The following is a 15,659-nucleotide window of genomic DNA, read 5'->3' as shown; positions in this document are numbered from 1 at the left end:
TCAGTAGTGTTTCCCTTACCTGGTGAAGCAGATTTCTTGTGCAGACTACTGTCGAAGACTTCTAGTTGTAGTCTTCAGTGTAAGTCTGCTATTATAGGTTTAGGGTTTTATCTTGACTTTAACGTCTGCAAAAAAAGCAGAGGAAATTAACTTCGACCAATGTAACCCTTAAAGTATGAGGTAACCTAACACTTACACAATCCGGTCTGATATGTCCTGGTTGGTGATATTTTGAACAACTGTACTGCTTGTGGATCTTACGGGGTTTCTTTTGCTTATGCCTCGAAATTTCCAGCCAAGTTTGCCATCTTGACTTCCTCTGCCTGCCTTTTTTACGTCGGACCTCCGGAGGTAGACATTGTGTTGTTTCATCGGTTTCATTGCAATGCTTGGAGGATATATATTATGCGAGTACGCTGCATACAAGTAATCTTTGGAGTATGTCGGGCATACAAGAGTGGCCAGATGCATATGCATTGCATCTGAAACGGCTATAACATGAGAGCAAGGTATTTTCTCAATATCATACACGCCACACCCACACTTTCGAAGTTCCAAATCAACGACACAGTTATGTGATCCTCCTTTCACATTGAATCGCCAACCATCTATGCCTTCAACCGTCAAATTATCAGCATAATGTGAACGAATTGCCAACAAATATTCAACTCCTCGAGTATGGTTGGTTGGAAGACTCAAAGCATCTTCCCGCCTTTTACAAAACCACTTTGTTAGCTTCGCCCGTAAGTACTCCAACAAGAATACTATGGGAAATCCCCGTGCCCGTTTGAGAGCAGAGTTGATAGACTCTGCGATGTTGCTCGTCTTGATATTGTATCTATCACCTGGAAAGTGAACTCTTGACCACAACTGAATGCCTGCCTCCTCCAGATACGTTGCAAGGTCAGGTTTTATATGCCTTATCTCGTCCATATAACGGTTAAAATCATGTACCGTATATGCATACGCAACACGTTTGACTAAGTACATAAGATGCTTCCCCTTAAACTTAGTGACAATATTGTGTTGCAGATGATAATAGCATATACCGCGTGTTACCCATGGTAAAACAGTCTCACATGTCTTCTTAATGGAATGATGCCGGTCTGAAACTATCACCAACGGATACTCGTCTGTAAAAAAATCCCGCAATGTTCTAAAAAACCATTCCCATGCGTGATCATTCTCAGAGTCCACTATTCCAAAAGCTAGTGAAAATATCTGGAAGTTACCATCTTGTGCTGTGGCCACTAGCAGAGTCCCTTCATACTTTCCAGTCAGATGACACCCATCGACAACAATGACCCGTCTGAGATATTGAAAACCAGCTATGGAGGCTCTGAAGGCTAAGAATAGGTACTTGAACCTATTCTGACTGTCGCGTTCAAGGGCAGTTATAGTACCCGGATTTGCTTCAGCGATCAGATGCAAATAAGAAGGCAGTCGACTATATCCATCCTCAGGGGTTTCCCTCACACATTCTTGTGCATACATCAAAGCTCTATACGAAGTTGTGTAATCTATTTTCAATTGAAACATCGCCTGCATTGAATCTTTGATGTGTTCTGCAGTAATCCCATCAATTATTCCCACACGCATGTGCGGACGAACTACCTAGACTCACTTGGAACAAATTAAGTATATTAACATGTGCGGGCAAACCATCTAAACGCATTTAGGACAAGTTAAGTATGTTAAAAAAATTATATTAATATAATTACGATTGAGTTGGACCAAAAATTATTAATTTATTATTTTTATTGAAGTACTACATATTATTTATTATATATTCCTAATATTTTACTAAAATTAAAAGAATTAAAAAGATTTCATAAACTTATACAATTTAAAATATCTGAATTAATTTGATAAAAAATGGTATGAAATAACACAAAATAATTTACGTGATTGTTGTAAAATTCTAAAAACGGTAACCCACTGCAAACATAATGTTTGTGAGGTAAGGGGGGAACCAATGACTTTAGCCCAAATAGGGACTGACTTCGTAGGAAAAAAAAACTAACAAATTGGTATTACACTAGGGATTAACCCGTCCTATAGTGCGAGAGATATATTTTTAATCTTTAATTAATTTAAATAATTTTATGAAAACAGTTATTTTGTAAAAACAGTTATTGTTATAAAGTTTACAATAATATATTGCATCTTTTTGTGAATTTTAAATAATGAGTTGAATGAATTAGTCCGTATATAAAGTTATTTTATAAGCGTGTAAAGCAAAATAAGTTGTTTTAAACCCGTTGGCACTAAACTAAAATATTATCTAGGCTATTACATAAAAATTATAATATTATAATTATCAACTCTAATTTGCATCATTTAATAATTGACATTTATAATCTGTTCACTAACTATAAAAAAATAATTTTATATTTTTAACTATATATGAAACTAATATAATATTCTTTACACTTAGGTTTGGTATATAATAAAAAAATATACAACAAATTATATTTAATTTAAAAATATATATAATTTAGTAGATTGAATATATTACCTATTTTAAAAAATTAATATTTTGAATTTTGAGATTTTTTTGTGGGTATTAAAAAATTAAAATTATAATATGTTCATATCGAACTAACCCGTTTACTTAACATATTTGTATTGGATTAAAATTTAATAACATTTATAAATCATTTCACCACAAACTTTTTTTATTTAAAAATCAATTTTCCATATCAAATTTTTAGTAAAATAACTAAAAAAGTATTTTTGTATATAATCAATCAAATGTAGCAAATTATTGAAAAAAAATACTTCACCACTTTTTTAATATCATAACTTTTAATTTTGACTTTTATAATATTTCTAAAATCAAAAATTTATTTTTACGTTTTTAATTAAATATACTTTATAATATCATTTGAAAATAAAAATAATAAAAACTATTATATTTTTGAATTTAGAAATTAAATAATAAATATACTCTATTAAATGAGAAATAAAGACTTTCCATATTTTTAGCAATAGAGTTGAAAGACAACTATATCCTTTCCTATTTTAATTATTCTTTGTTATTTATTATGACATATCATGTAATATTTTATAAAATAAAGATTATATTTTAAAATGTCTACTTAAATAATAATATAGAGATAAGTAATCGGTAATATGTGATTATTCTGCAAACTTATTTTAGATCAATTAAAAAAATATTAGAATTTTTTTGGTGAGAGACAGAATAATAATTAGTCATTCCCAAAATGAAAGAGTTTAAAGGTTAAAAATCACTTGGCTTTTAATATATATGATGATCAATCTTTAGCCTAAACCTAAAAAATAGAAACCACCAGCTACTACGATTTGGTTAACTCTAAATGTTGTTTTACACATTTTTTTTAGATAGAGTTTTGAGAAACCAGCACAATTATCTATATTCCAATAGGATGGATGGAAACAATTGTTGGTTACCCAATACAATATAGAATTGATATAAGATTGATGTACATCGAATTATGTAGAAACAGTACATTCAAATCTTACCCAAAAATACAAGAAAATAAATTTATACATTCAAATCTTCATAAGAAATAGAAAACCATTTTTATTTTGAAATGATACCAAAAAAAAAAAAACACTTAAAAACCCATTAGGACAACCTTAAAATAACAAACAATTTCCTCCCTTTTCCTTTCAAACTCATGTCTGAATCACAACTCCTTGTCCCATCATAATCGGCATGTCGTCAATTGCCTTAAGTGGCGGCGAAGGCAATGCCTTGTTGCTTCCGTCGTAAGCCGAGAGGTGAACTCCAATGGCGGCTCTTCCCGATGGATCCATGTTGTTGGACCAGCTTGCATCCCACTCAACTGCCTTTGCTGTCGAGCAAGCCACGGTGGCACCTCCAGGAACAGTTAGCCTCGCAGAGTTCTACAAGAAAACACAGCTCAAAGTTCGTAAACTTGTTTTGACAAAACTGAAAAGTGGAGATTTATAAAAGGAGTCTCACCTGTGGGAAGAACCTTTCAAAGATCATTCTGTAATAGTAAGCTTCTTTTGTGAGTGGAGTGTTGTGAGGGAAGATATGTGCAGCGTTCGACATCATCTTGTCATTAACCTAAAACCAGAACATGAAATAATCAGATCTAAACCGAAAAATAGGCTGATCAGAAGAGAGATGAGATCTTTTTGTGTAGTACATTTTCAGCAGCATGAGCTTTGAGGCCATCGATCCAACTGTAGCCAACACCATCACTAAACTGCTCTTTCTGTCTGTATAGAATGTGTTTTGGCAGATAAGGACGTTCTTCATCGTCAAAAGCTCTCCTTAGAACCCACTTCTCAATCCTCCCTTCCTCTGGTTTGATCTACGAAAACCCCATATTGAAACGTTAGCTTGTGAAAGAATGTATTGATTTGACATTTGAGTTGTTGTAGTTTACCATCTTGGATTCAGGGTCAAGCGACATAGCGGTATTGATGAACTCTTTGTCCAAGAAAGGAACACGCGCCTCAAGACCAAAGGCAGAGGTAGCTTTGTTGGCTCTCAAACAGTCGTACTTGTGAAGAGCCTTGATCTGCAAGGCATCGCCGCACCAAGAGTTAAAAGATCTCGTCTTTGATGATGTTATTTTTGTGATTAAATTTGAATAGATGGATACCTTGCGACATGTTTCTTGGTGAAACTCTTGCTTGTTAGGTGCCTTGTGGAAGTAAAGATATCCTCCAAAGATCTCATCAGAACCTTCACCGGAGAGAACCATCTTAACACCTAGAGACTTGATTTTCCGAGACATCAAGAACATCGGCGTGCTAGCTCTGATTGTTGTCACATCATAGGTCTCAACATGGTAAATCACATCCTCTATCGCATCGATCCCATCTTGCACCGTGAAATGGAACTCATGGTGCACCGTCCCCAAATATTCCGCCACTTCTTTCCCTGCCTTCAAGTCAGGCGAGCCCTAAAGAAAAAAAGACACATACATATTAAAATCACTTTACATCTGATCCTAACTCTGCTTTTGAAAACAGAGGAACTTCCTCTGTTTTGTATATCTCACCTCAAGACCTACGCAAAAGGAATGGAGCTGGTGACCCCATCGCTTAGCAGCCTTAGTACCGGCCAAGTGACGTGCAGTGATGGAAGCAACAAGAGAAGAATCAAGACCACCAGAAAGCAAAACTCCAAAAGGAACATCACTCATCAAACGCTTAGTCACAGCCTACAGAGAAACACAAAACAGATTAACTTCTCACACCATATGTATACATTGCGTTCAAAAGAAGAGATCTTTCAAGGGTCTTACGTCTTCAAAGGCGCGTCTAATCGCGAGAGGCTCATAAGGCGTAGAAGGAACTGATTCATTGAACCAAGGAGGATTGTACCATTGTTTAAACCCTCTTGATTTGCTTGAATACAAATGACCTGGAGGAAACGCTTCAAAATGTTCACAATCTTCGTGTAAACCTTTCATCTCTGAAGATATCCACAGAGATCCGTCTAATCCCCAACCAATGTAGAGCGAAGTGACACCAACCGCGTCACGAGCCACCATGAATGAGTTATCTCTTGTGTCCAGCAACACAAAGGAGAAGATTCCATCCAACATATCAACAAAACTCTCACCATACTCCTCGTACTGTTCCCCACCCAAACAAACACACATCAAACTTGAATCAATCATTAGTAATTAAACCAATTTAGCAAAACTAACCAAAACGAAATCAAAACGTACCAGGTGAGCAATGACGTCACAATCACTACCGGTATGGAACTTGTGATTCTTCAAGCGTTTTCTCAGCTCCTCGTGATTATAAATCTCTCCATTCACCTTCCAACAAAATCAAGAATAGAGAACATTTCAGCATCAAAAATACTATAAAAGAGTTATTATTATGATTTGAAGAATATCTTGACTTGAAGCTTATACCGTGACGACAATGGTCTTGTCCTCGTTAAAGAGAGGTTGGTCACCAGAAGCAGGATCGATGATCGCAAGACGTTGATGGGCCAAGTAATTATCTCCGTTCTGATATATTCCACTCCAGTCAGGTCCCCTGTGCCTCAATCTGTAATCATATTGTGGTTTTAAAAAAAAAACATTTCAGACCAAATTATTATACCATTTCTGATACTCAAAGCTTAAATTTTGATACTTTCTCGTAGAATAATCCACCAACAAGTAAAAAGTTTCGGCTTTTTTTTGGAGAGATTACATAAACTATGCAAAAAGGAGATATTTGATTCGATCAAGCATCACTGTTCATGTCACGTTCAACAAAAAGGGTCAACAAAATATGAAAATATTCATAATTATACTACAATATGATAATAGATCAAATCAGTCTTCGTCAGAATAATCTTAAACAAACAAAATATTCTTGGATTGTAGCTTCGACCAATTTATGTTAGTTTAACGTGACAAGCACATTGGTATCCAATTCTCAGAAAAGAGTTTTTTTAAAAAACCAAAAAAAAACAGAGGAAAGTTGAAATGAATTGCCTGCGAGAAAGCTCAAGAACACGAACTCTCTTCGCCTGAGAATCATCGGAGCATCCCAAAACGGCAAGAATTCCACACATGTTTCTTTTTTGGTCGCGAAAAGTTTAATTAAGGTGCAGAAAAATGAAGGATCACAAAGAATGCGAAACAGAAAAAAGAAAAACAGAATCTCCGAAACTTTAGAGAAAATTAAATCCGAAAAATACGAAAAATCAATAAACTGACAGACGTCGGGAAGGAGAAATTGCACGTAGAGCGTTTTATCGGTTTTCCCGTTTGATGTCTTGTTCTCTGCGACCGATTGCTCTATTTATAGAGTCCAAACGGCGCCGTGGTGTCGCGTTTCGTATGTAGGGCCCATTTATGTTTTACCTGCAACCGGATATGTACCGGATAACTCGTCCCAGCTGGTGCCACGTGTAAACCACCTAGGACTCCCGATTGGTTTTACTTTTACTTTTACCTCCTTTTTATTTATCCCGGTTTTATCCAATTTTCTTACGGTGAGGCAACTCCGGTTTAGGCTTATCCGGCTGAGTCAGCAAGTGGATAGATGATAGATACTTATTTGACGGTGGAGGAACATTCCAAAGGACTCTTCCGATTGCTTTGGAACCGTACACGTGTTATTATGACAGTGGTTGATTCTAGATAACCATTTTTAATATTCTCTTAAAAGTAAATTTCACATGGAAATAATTTTAAAATAGACTTTTTTTTTGTGAAGTATGTTTTTAAAATAGATTGCTGGATCAAATCTGATTTCTACCTTATATTTGGCTAATTTTCTTATTGGATACTTCGGAAAAGATTTGTATGTCAATTTAATTCCGAGATTTTTTTTAAATAGTATTTTTTAAATAAATAGTATACGTTAAAATAGTGAAAAAAGAAAAAAAAAAGGATCTACTTCAAAAATGTTCTCTAAAATTTAGAATTATACTAGAATACAGCTGAGTTTTGACACAAAAAAAAGGGTACACTTTATAAGTAAAGAAATAGACAATTTTAAAATGAAGAAAAAAAACAATGTTTTCTCGATAAAGTGGTAAAAATTAAACAAGAGTCAGTTAGCTGAAAAAAAAATTAGCTAGAAATGCTAAAGAAATTGTTACGTTTTCATAAAGTGAAAATAGAGTGTTGGAACAGTAAAAAAATTCTGTGCTTCAGGTTTTAACGAATATCTGTTAAGCAACTAAATGAAATTGGGACTTAATTTTATATTCTATGAAAACAGGCTTTTCTATGTACGGTAAGAAAAGTTCATAAGAAAAAAAATTAAGAATTAGTTTGTCCTTTGGTGATTGGTATCGGACATGTGTTACGGAGCTGGTCGCGATTCAGAACCGAAATTGAGAGTTTTTATTTATATTTTATGATACATTTTTGTATATGTAACTGGATGAAAGAGAAATGTTTGAGTATATCCATAAATATATTTTTACATGTATTTTCATATAACAGATCACATGTGTGAATTCCATGTGTAGGCATCGCACATGCCTCACACGTTGCCACAATGTGGAAGGGTGGGAAGATGAATTTCACTTTACAACCTTGGAATTCGGATAATGTTAAATCAGAACAACCATTAAAAAAAAAATTGGAAATCTGTACGGAGTAAGTAGAATTATCCTTTATGACATGAATAATAAAATCGAAAGTTTTTTGTTGTAAAATGAAAAGTTGGGATCGTAACTCGTAAGTCGTCAAAATTAATTCTTGAGTACGCAAGCTCAAATCGCGACGTTATACAATGTGATTATTGTTACGACTTAATTCTTCAGGTAGCAAGCACAAAATCGATCGCGACGTGATACAATAGTTTGGACTTTGGATTCAAGTTAAACGAACAAAAAAATAAGGTAATGATTTCATTTTTGGCGAGGTAACTATTATTATTATTATTATTATTATTATTATTATTATTATTATTATTATTATTAATCATTATTTTAGTTTGGATGACACTAATTAATATCATAATACCCATGCCGTGTTTAAGCACGTTTTTCTATCAAATAAACAAATAAACAAAGAAAGAAGGAAGGCTTTAATTAACAAAACTGAAAAATAGACAATTAAAGGAGGAAGATGACTTTAGACTTATATTCAAGAAAAAAAGAAGAAGATAGGAACATACGACGTATGCTCACAAAACTGTTTAGAATCTAACACGTTTGTTTGTAGAATCTCCACCATTTTTTTGGCTCACTACCGTCCGAGAATAGTCGTCTTCGATAGTTTAATTAAATTACAAGTAATGGAAGTAGATGGAGTATATAATCTGAATTAACTAAGCTCAATGTGAATGGTAGCAAGTAATTACTTTTAAAAAGACTGTTATGTTGTGTATATTAAAAATTGTTTTGCCAATCATATACCTCGCATCTTCATTAGTCAATAATTGGAATAAGCATAAACAAACGCCAAAAATGTGTTCAACATAAACTAAAACTAGCCTACACTTATTATTATATGGGTTCACCAAAAAGTCAAGAAAATTAAAGTAAAGACTTCCATACACCTTATGCTTAAAATCCTCACAAAACGTCATCAGAACTTATATATAATATTTAGTAATACTTTTATATATTTGGTTAATCAAATTAATTAGTGTTGGATAAGCTTCTAGTAGTTTCTAGTAGCTTACAGCCTAAAGTATCTCATTAACAAGTTGGTTAAGAGATAAGAGGCAAAATGATGTAAGAATCAGGGGATTCCCACGGGTAACAAGGTGGTGGTGAGGCAAAGCAGGTGGTGGTGAGGCAAAGCAGGTGGTCGCCCTCTCTTTGATTCGGTGAATAAACAATGGATGGGGATCTGACACGCAAGCGGTCGCCCTCTCGTGTGGGATCTAGAGATGGTGTGTTGGTGGAATGAATATACAACACAGAGGGATGGTGATTCTCTGATACGGTGCAGTAGCTTACACTTGCTTGAATCTCACAAGAAAGCAGTGAACAAGATGAGAAGCCGCTTCTCAAGAAACTTTGAAGAAAGTTCGTTTTTTTATTGATAATGGAAAAAAGGTTGGTGACTACAAAGCTGCGTGTGGGACTTTATAAATAGTCCGTCAGCTTGAACCTTCTAGGGTTCGACTCAAAGAAAAGAAAAGGGACTCAAAACGACAGTACTTTTGAAAGGGAAATAACAAAAAACAAACCTAGTCTACGAAAACATAAACTCATCGTTTCATTTAATACAAAAATGGAAAGTTTGCTTAAGACTCTTTAAACTAAACTATTGACGTCGTTTTGATGTTGTACTTAGCCGTTGTGAGGGCTGAGATCTCCTGCAAGAACGATATAATAATTGAAAAGCTTATCTTGGTGTGAAGGGTTCCGGATGGCCGCTTGTGTAGCTGTGTCGGCCGAGCTTGAGGCTGTGGCGTCCTTGGCTTGGAATCTTCTTGTAAAGTCTTCTAAATGCTTCTCCAATGTAGCTAAGTCCTTGTCTTCAAGTCCCCAAGCTTTTTGGTGCTCCGTCCTAGTTTCTTGGTCTTCTTGGCCTTTCTCGGGTCCGGGTGGTGTATTGTAAAGCATCTCCAAATCTGCTCGTTGGTGGGACAAAATTCCACGTTCGTTAGCCTCAGTATATATACTTGGACGAGAGATCTTACCTTTGTTGGAGGAATCCAAGTCGTCTGGTGGCTCCAGCCCTGGTGTCTTTGAGTTATCGGCCAAATCTTGTATGGGCTCGGCCATCTCATTATCCGCTCGGGCAAACTTGTTTCTGTCTCGTCCGTTTGATTCAGCTGGTGATTTTGGTCGAGCAATGCCAGCTTCAGTACGGCAGATTCCATCGCTACATTGGTCTGGCCGAGGTGCTACTGATTTCTCGGCTAAAATCTCTCGCGTATCGGCCAAAGTTTCTCGCGTATCGGCCATTTTGGAATCATCCTTTAGTTCTTCAAGTTTTAAGCCTGAAAAAGACATTATGCTCGGACTGTTGGCATTTAAATCAAAAACTGGTCGAAAGATAACCATTTTGGCCTGAGAGACTCGGTCATCTGATGGGTCATTTCTGGATTCCAAGTATTCGGCCCCGGTTTGGCCGCAAAGCTCGTTTAAGCCGTATATGACATTCAGGTCGGGCAACAACGGGTCGTCTGGTTCTAGTGAGTTGATAAAGATGTGTAAGGCTCGCTTGTATCTATTTCTGAGTTATTTAATCTTGGAGCGTGTCATGGCCCCGTCTTGGACTGATGGCATTAGCTCTGGTAAGGTCTTAGGGTCGATGTCCACATCACAAAACCTTTAGGATTAGGAAATATTCTACTATTATGAAAAGGAAAACAGTGTTGTGTTTTACCTATATAAATAGCTTTGTTGAGTTGTGACAAAGACTATGAGTTTTGGGAGTTTAGGTTTTGAGTTAGTTTCCTAAACATTAATAAAGAGTGTTTGTCTTTACCCTAAGCTTCTTACGACTTTATTTGGTATCAGAGCCTCCAAAGAAAAATCGATCGAAACCTAACACATCACGAAGATTATAAGGTACGAAGAGATGGGCGATATAGTTCAAACAACACAAGGAAAGGAAACTATACCTTCCTCCATCTCTTGTCCAATGTTAACAGCCACAAATTACACAGTATGGTCAATGCGGATGACGGTCATGCTTCGTATACATAAGGTCTGGGAAACGATAGAGCCTGGATCAGTGGACAACACAAAGAAAGACATCGCAACAGGATTGATCTTTCAGTCAATCCCGGAGCACCTCATCCTCCAAGTCAGCGTACAAGAGACTCCGAAAGCATTATGGGAAGCTATCAAAACGCGAAATCTTGGTGCTGACCGGGTCAGGGAAGCAAGGTTACAAACGCTTATGTCTGAATTTGAAAGAATTCGAATGAAGGACGAGGACACAATTGATAACTTTGCGGGAAAGTTATCAGAGATCGCGTCCAAATCTGCTGCACTCGGTGAAACTATTGATGAGACAAGATTGGTGAAAAAGTTCCTCAACAGTTTACCGAGACAGAAGTATATCTATATCATTGCATCTTTAGAACAAGTACTGGATCTAAAGAAAACCACGTTTGAAGATATCATCGACAGACTCAAAGCCTACGAGGAGCGGATTCTCGATGAGGAGAACACCGACGAGACTCAAGGCAAGCTTCTATATGTGAACTCAAGGGAACAGAGCTCGCGAGGCAGAGGCACATCCAGAGGACGAGGACGAGGTCGCTCAAACTCGCAGTATCAAACGAGAGAAAAGAGAGATATGTCCAAAGTCGTTTGTTACAGATGCGACAAGCTCGGACACTTCGCGTCAAAATGCCCAGATAGACTTCAAAAGGCTCAAGAGACAACTATGGCAGAAACAGAAGAAACAGAGGAAGAAGAAGCCCTCTATATGCACGAAACCGTGTATCTGAATGAAGAAAATATGCTACCAAAGAAATACGAATCCGATACAAGTGAAATAGGGGTTTGGTATTTGGACAACGGAGCAAGCAACCACATGACAGGGATGCGATCTTTCTTCAGTGAGTTGAATGAAAACGTCAAAGGAAGAGTAAAGTTTGGTGACGGCTCATTTGTTAAAATCGAAGGGAAGGGATCAATTCTCTTTCAGGAAAAAACGAGAGAGCAACAACTTGTAACAGACATCTACTTCATCCCGGGGTTAAAAAGCAACATAATGAGTCTTGGACAAGCTACTGAGTATGTATGTGATGTCCGAATGAGACGCGACTATCTCACCCTCCACGACCCAAACGGAAGACTCCTGGTGAAAGTCCCGAGAACACCAAACAGACTTTACAAAGTCAATCTCAAAATCGGGAATCCAGTTTGCTTGCTCACAAAATTCGAAGAGGAAACCTGGAAGTGGCACGCAAGACTCGGACATATAAACTTCAAAGCCATCAAGGCAATGTCGGATCTAGAGATGGTCAGAGGCTTACCAAAGATAGAAGGGAGAAAAGATATTTGTGAGTCATGTCTTGTAGGAAAACAGGCTCGACAAACTTTTCCAAAGGCGACTCAGTATCGAGCATCACAAGCGCTGGAACTACTTCACGCAGATCTATGCAGCCCGATCTCCCCAGCAACGTTAGCACATAACCGATACATCTTTGTCATCATCGATGACTATACAAGATTTATGTTGACCTATCTGCTAAAAGAAAAGAGCGAATCGTTTGGAAGATTCAAAGCATTTAAAGAACATATTGAAAAGGAACTAGGAAGAAGCATCATCACTTTACGATTTGACAGAGGCGGAGAATTCACATCAAACGAGTTTCATAAATTTTGCGAACAAACAGGGATCAAGAGGCATCTGACGGCTCCATATACCCCACAACACAATGGAGTAGTTGAACGAAGAAATCGAACTCTCATGGAAATGACGAGGAGCATCCTAAAGGCAATGAAAGTTCCAAATTTTCTGTGGGGAGAAGCTACACGACACTCAACTTACCTGTTAAACAGAGTCCCCACAAGAGCCTTGAGGAATCAAACGCCATATGAGTGCCTAAAAAACAGAAAACCAAATCTCGAGCACCTAAAAGTATTTGGATGCCTTGCTTATGCCAAAGTGGAACCTGTCAATTTGAAGAAACTTGATGATCGCTCCAGAGTTCTAGTTCACCTCGGTACAGAAGAAGGTTCTAAAGCTTACCGACTTTTCAATCCAACAACCAGGAAAATAGTTGTCAGCCGTGATGTAATATTCAAAGAAGACACAAGTTGGAATTGGAAGGGAGCAGATGAAGAGATCAGATATGAACCAGGGATGTTTCATGTAACTTGGGGAACATTAACAAATGAAGGACAAGGTTCATACACGGATAGTAACATTCAATTAGAGAATGGAAAAGAGATGGCCGATAACGAGAACAGCGAAATCACCGAGAATGACGAAGAAGAAACTGAACATGGGTTGGACAATGATAACGATGAAGATGTTCAACCAAGACGGTCGACTCGACCTCGAAGAAAATCGGGTTATGATAGCAGAACGAGAATGCGAAATTCTCCTCCTCGCAATTAATGATGAACCAACAAGTTATCATGAAGCAAAAGACATCAAGGAATGGACGAATGCCTGCGTAGAAGAGATAAACTCGATCAACAAAAACAGAACATGGGAACTGGTTGAAAAGCCTGTAGGAGCTAAAGTAATCGGTCTTAAGTGGATATTTAAGATCAAACGAAATGCAGACGGGTCAATCAATAAGTTCAAAGCACGTCTCGTCGCTAAAGGGTATGTACAGCAATCAGGGATTAATTTCGATGAAGTCTTCGCACCAGTCGCTCGCATCGAAACAATCCGACTACTTATGAGCCTAGCCGCCTCTAATGGATGGGAGATCCACCACCTGGACGTCAAAACCGCATTCTTGCACGGGGAACTCAATGAAGAAGTTTTTGTATCACGACCAGAAGGTTTTGAAAGGAAGGGAGAATAACATAAAGTGTTCAAACTTTCAAAAGCCTTATATGGATTAAGGCAAGCACCGCGAGCATGGAATACAAAACTAGACCAGATTTTGAGAAGTATGAAGTTCAATAGATGCTCCAGGGAAAGCTCTGTATATCGCAAGGAAGAGGGAAAAGAGATTCTCGTTGTAGCGGTATATGTAGACGACTTATTCGTAACAGGGAACTAATCGAAACTCATCCTAAGTTTTAAAGCTGGAATGTCATCCGAGTTTGAAATGTCGGATCTCGGAAAGCTTACGTATTACCTTGGGATGGAAGTCATTCAGAATCAAAACCAGATTGAAATCAAGCAAGAGGCATATGCTCGAAGAATCTTAAAAGAAGCAGGGTTAGAAGATTGCAACCCTACTCACATACCGATGGATTTTGGTCTGATACTGTCTAAAGAACCTGATGAGCCTGAGATTGATGCTACAATCTACCGTCGCAGAATTGGTTGTCTGAGGTACCTTATTCACACTAGACCAGATCTTGCATTTGCGGTTGGAGTTTTATCGAGGTACATGCAAGCACCAAGAGAATCGCATGGAGTTGCTCTAAAACAGGTTCTTCGGTATCTTCAGGGAACACTAAGTTTCGGTCTTGTATTTAAGAGAGGATTAGATCAGAAAATCAGTGGATACAGTGACAGTAATCACAATGTGGATCCAGATGACGGAAGAAGTACAACAGGACACATATTTTACTTTGGAGAAACACCAATTACTTGGTGTTCACAAAAACAAGAAAGGGTTGCATTATCATCTTGTGAGGCAGAGTTTATGGCTGCTACAGAAGCTGCTAAACAGGCGATATGGCTGCAAGACTTATTAAGCGAAGTCACTGGAAAAGAGCAAGAGAAGGTTGTGATTTGTATTGATAACAAGTCGGCTATAGAGCTAACAAGGAATCCAGTCTTTCATGGTCGAAGCAAACATATCCATAAGCGTTATCACTTCATTCGGGAATGTGTTGAAGAAAATCAAATTAAGGTCGAGCATGTACCAGGAGAAGAACAATGTGCAGACATTCTTACTAAAGCCCTTGCACGAGTCAAGTTCAAACAGATGAGGACTTTGATTGGAGTACAAGATTTGTCAGAAAACAACTTGAAGCTTAGAGAGGTGAATGTTGAATAAGCTTTTAGTAGTTTCTAGTAGCTTACAGCCTAAGGTATCTCATTAACAAGTTGGTTAAGAGAATAAGAGGCAAAACCTTTAGGATTAGGAAATATTCTACTATTATGAAAAGGAAAACAGTGTTGTGTTTTACCTATATAGTTGTGACAAAAACTATGAGTTTTGGGAGTTTAGGTTTTGAGTTAGTTTCCTAAACATTAATAAAAAGTGTTTGTCTTTACCCTAAGCTTCTTACGACTTTAATTAGTAAGTGAGATCGTGGAAGAGAATATCATGTGGAAGAGAATAAGTTTAAGCCATAGATTATAAGATACGTTTCTGATAGAGATGAAAAGGTAAAAACAATCATTCTTCTTCTGTGGTTTTTTTTTCTGAAAATCTATAAGTTAGCATTTATAAATCAATCGGATCAATGGTTAACCAAAAAAAAAAACAAATTAGTTTTAAGATGATAATATAAATGTAAAATAAACTACTTATAATGTAAATTAAACTTCCTTGATATGGTTTATTTTGCAAATTCACATTTTGAAAGAATCAGGTGCATCGACTTTTAGATGGTTCTAGGGGGTATTTCAAACATGATTAAAATAATTGTTCCAAAAGGA

The 15,659-nt window shown here is 37.0% G+C and overlaps 2 protein-coding genes across 2 annotated transcripts; both read right to left on the bottom strand.

The window, feature by feature from the left end:
* Positions 1 to 192: 192 nt before the first annotated feature.
* Positions 193 to 1,599, bottom strand: LOC112087721. The gene has a single exon (XM_024157595.1). The coding sequence runs from the start codon at positions 1,597 to 1,599 to the stop codon at positions 193 to 195; it is 1,407 nt and encodes a 468-aa protein (XP_024013363.1).
* Positions 1,600 to 3,439: 1,840 nt separating this feature from the next.
* On the bottom strand, positions 3,440 to 6,550 carry LOC18020851 (asparagine synthetase [glutamine-hydrolyzing]). The gene is made up of 10 exons (XM_006404332.2): positions 6,471 to 6,550; positions 5,898 to 6,036; positions 5,703 to 5,798; positions 5,274 to 5,606; positions 5,028 to 5,189; positions 4,626 to 4,928; positions 4,407 to 4,541; positions 4,164 to 4,331; positions 3,974 to 4,081; positions 3,440 to 3,894 (listed from the first exon to the last, which is right to left on the bottom strand). Exons 1-10 carry the CDS (start codon positions 6,548 to 6,550, stop codon positions 3,664 to 3,666), a joined length of 1,755 nt encoding a protein of 584 aa, XP_006404395.1. The 3' UTR covers positions 3,440 to 3,663.
* Positions 6,551 to 15,659: the final 9,109 nt, after the last annotated feature.

This window comes from Eutrema salsugineum, unplaced genomic scaffold (genome assembly GCF_000478725.1).
Source record: "Eutrema salsugineum unplaced genomic scaffold, Eutsalg1_0 scaffold_16, whole genome shotgun sequence".
In the NCBI taxonomy this organism is placed as follows: Eukaryota; Viridiplantae; Streptophyta; class Magnoliopsida; order Brassicales; family Brassicaceae; genus Eutrema; species Eutrema salsugineum.
The sequence above is the reverse complement of the archived record's forward strand: the minus strand, read 5'-3'. Positions and strand labels throughout refer to the sequence as shown.

Bases quoted from the DNA above. Each gene is read 5' to 3' on its own strand.
- LOC112087721 (XM_024157595.1), bottom strand. From the start codon at position 1,599: ATGCGTGTGGGAATAATTGATGGGATTACTGCAGAACACATCAAAGAT.
- LOC18020851 (XM_006404332.2), bottom strand. From the start codon at position 6,550: ATGTGTGGAATTCTTGCCGTTTTGGGATGCTCCGATGATTCTCAGGCG. The intron at 5,799-5,897 runs GTATAAGCTTCA...TTTTGTTGGAAG, and splicing joins ACAAGACCATTGTCGTCACG to GTGAATGGAGAGATTTATAA. The intron at 4,082-4,163 runs GTACTACACAAA...TTCTGGTTTTAG, and splicing joins AAGCTCATGCTGCTGAAAAT to GTTAATGACAAGATGATGTC.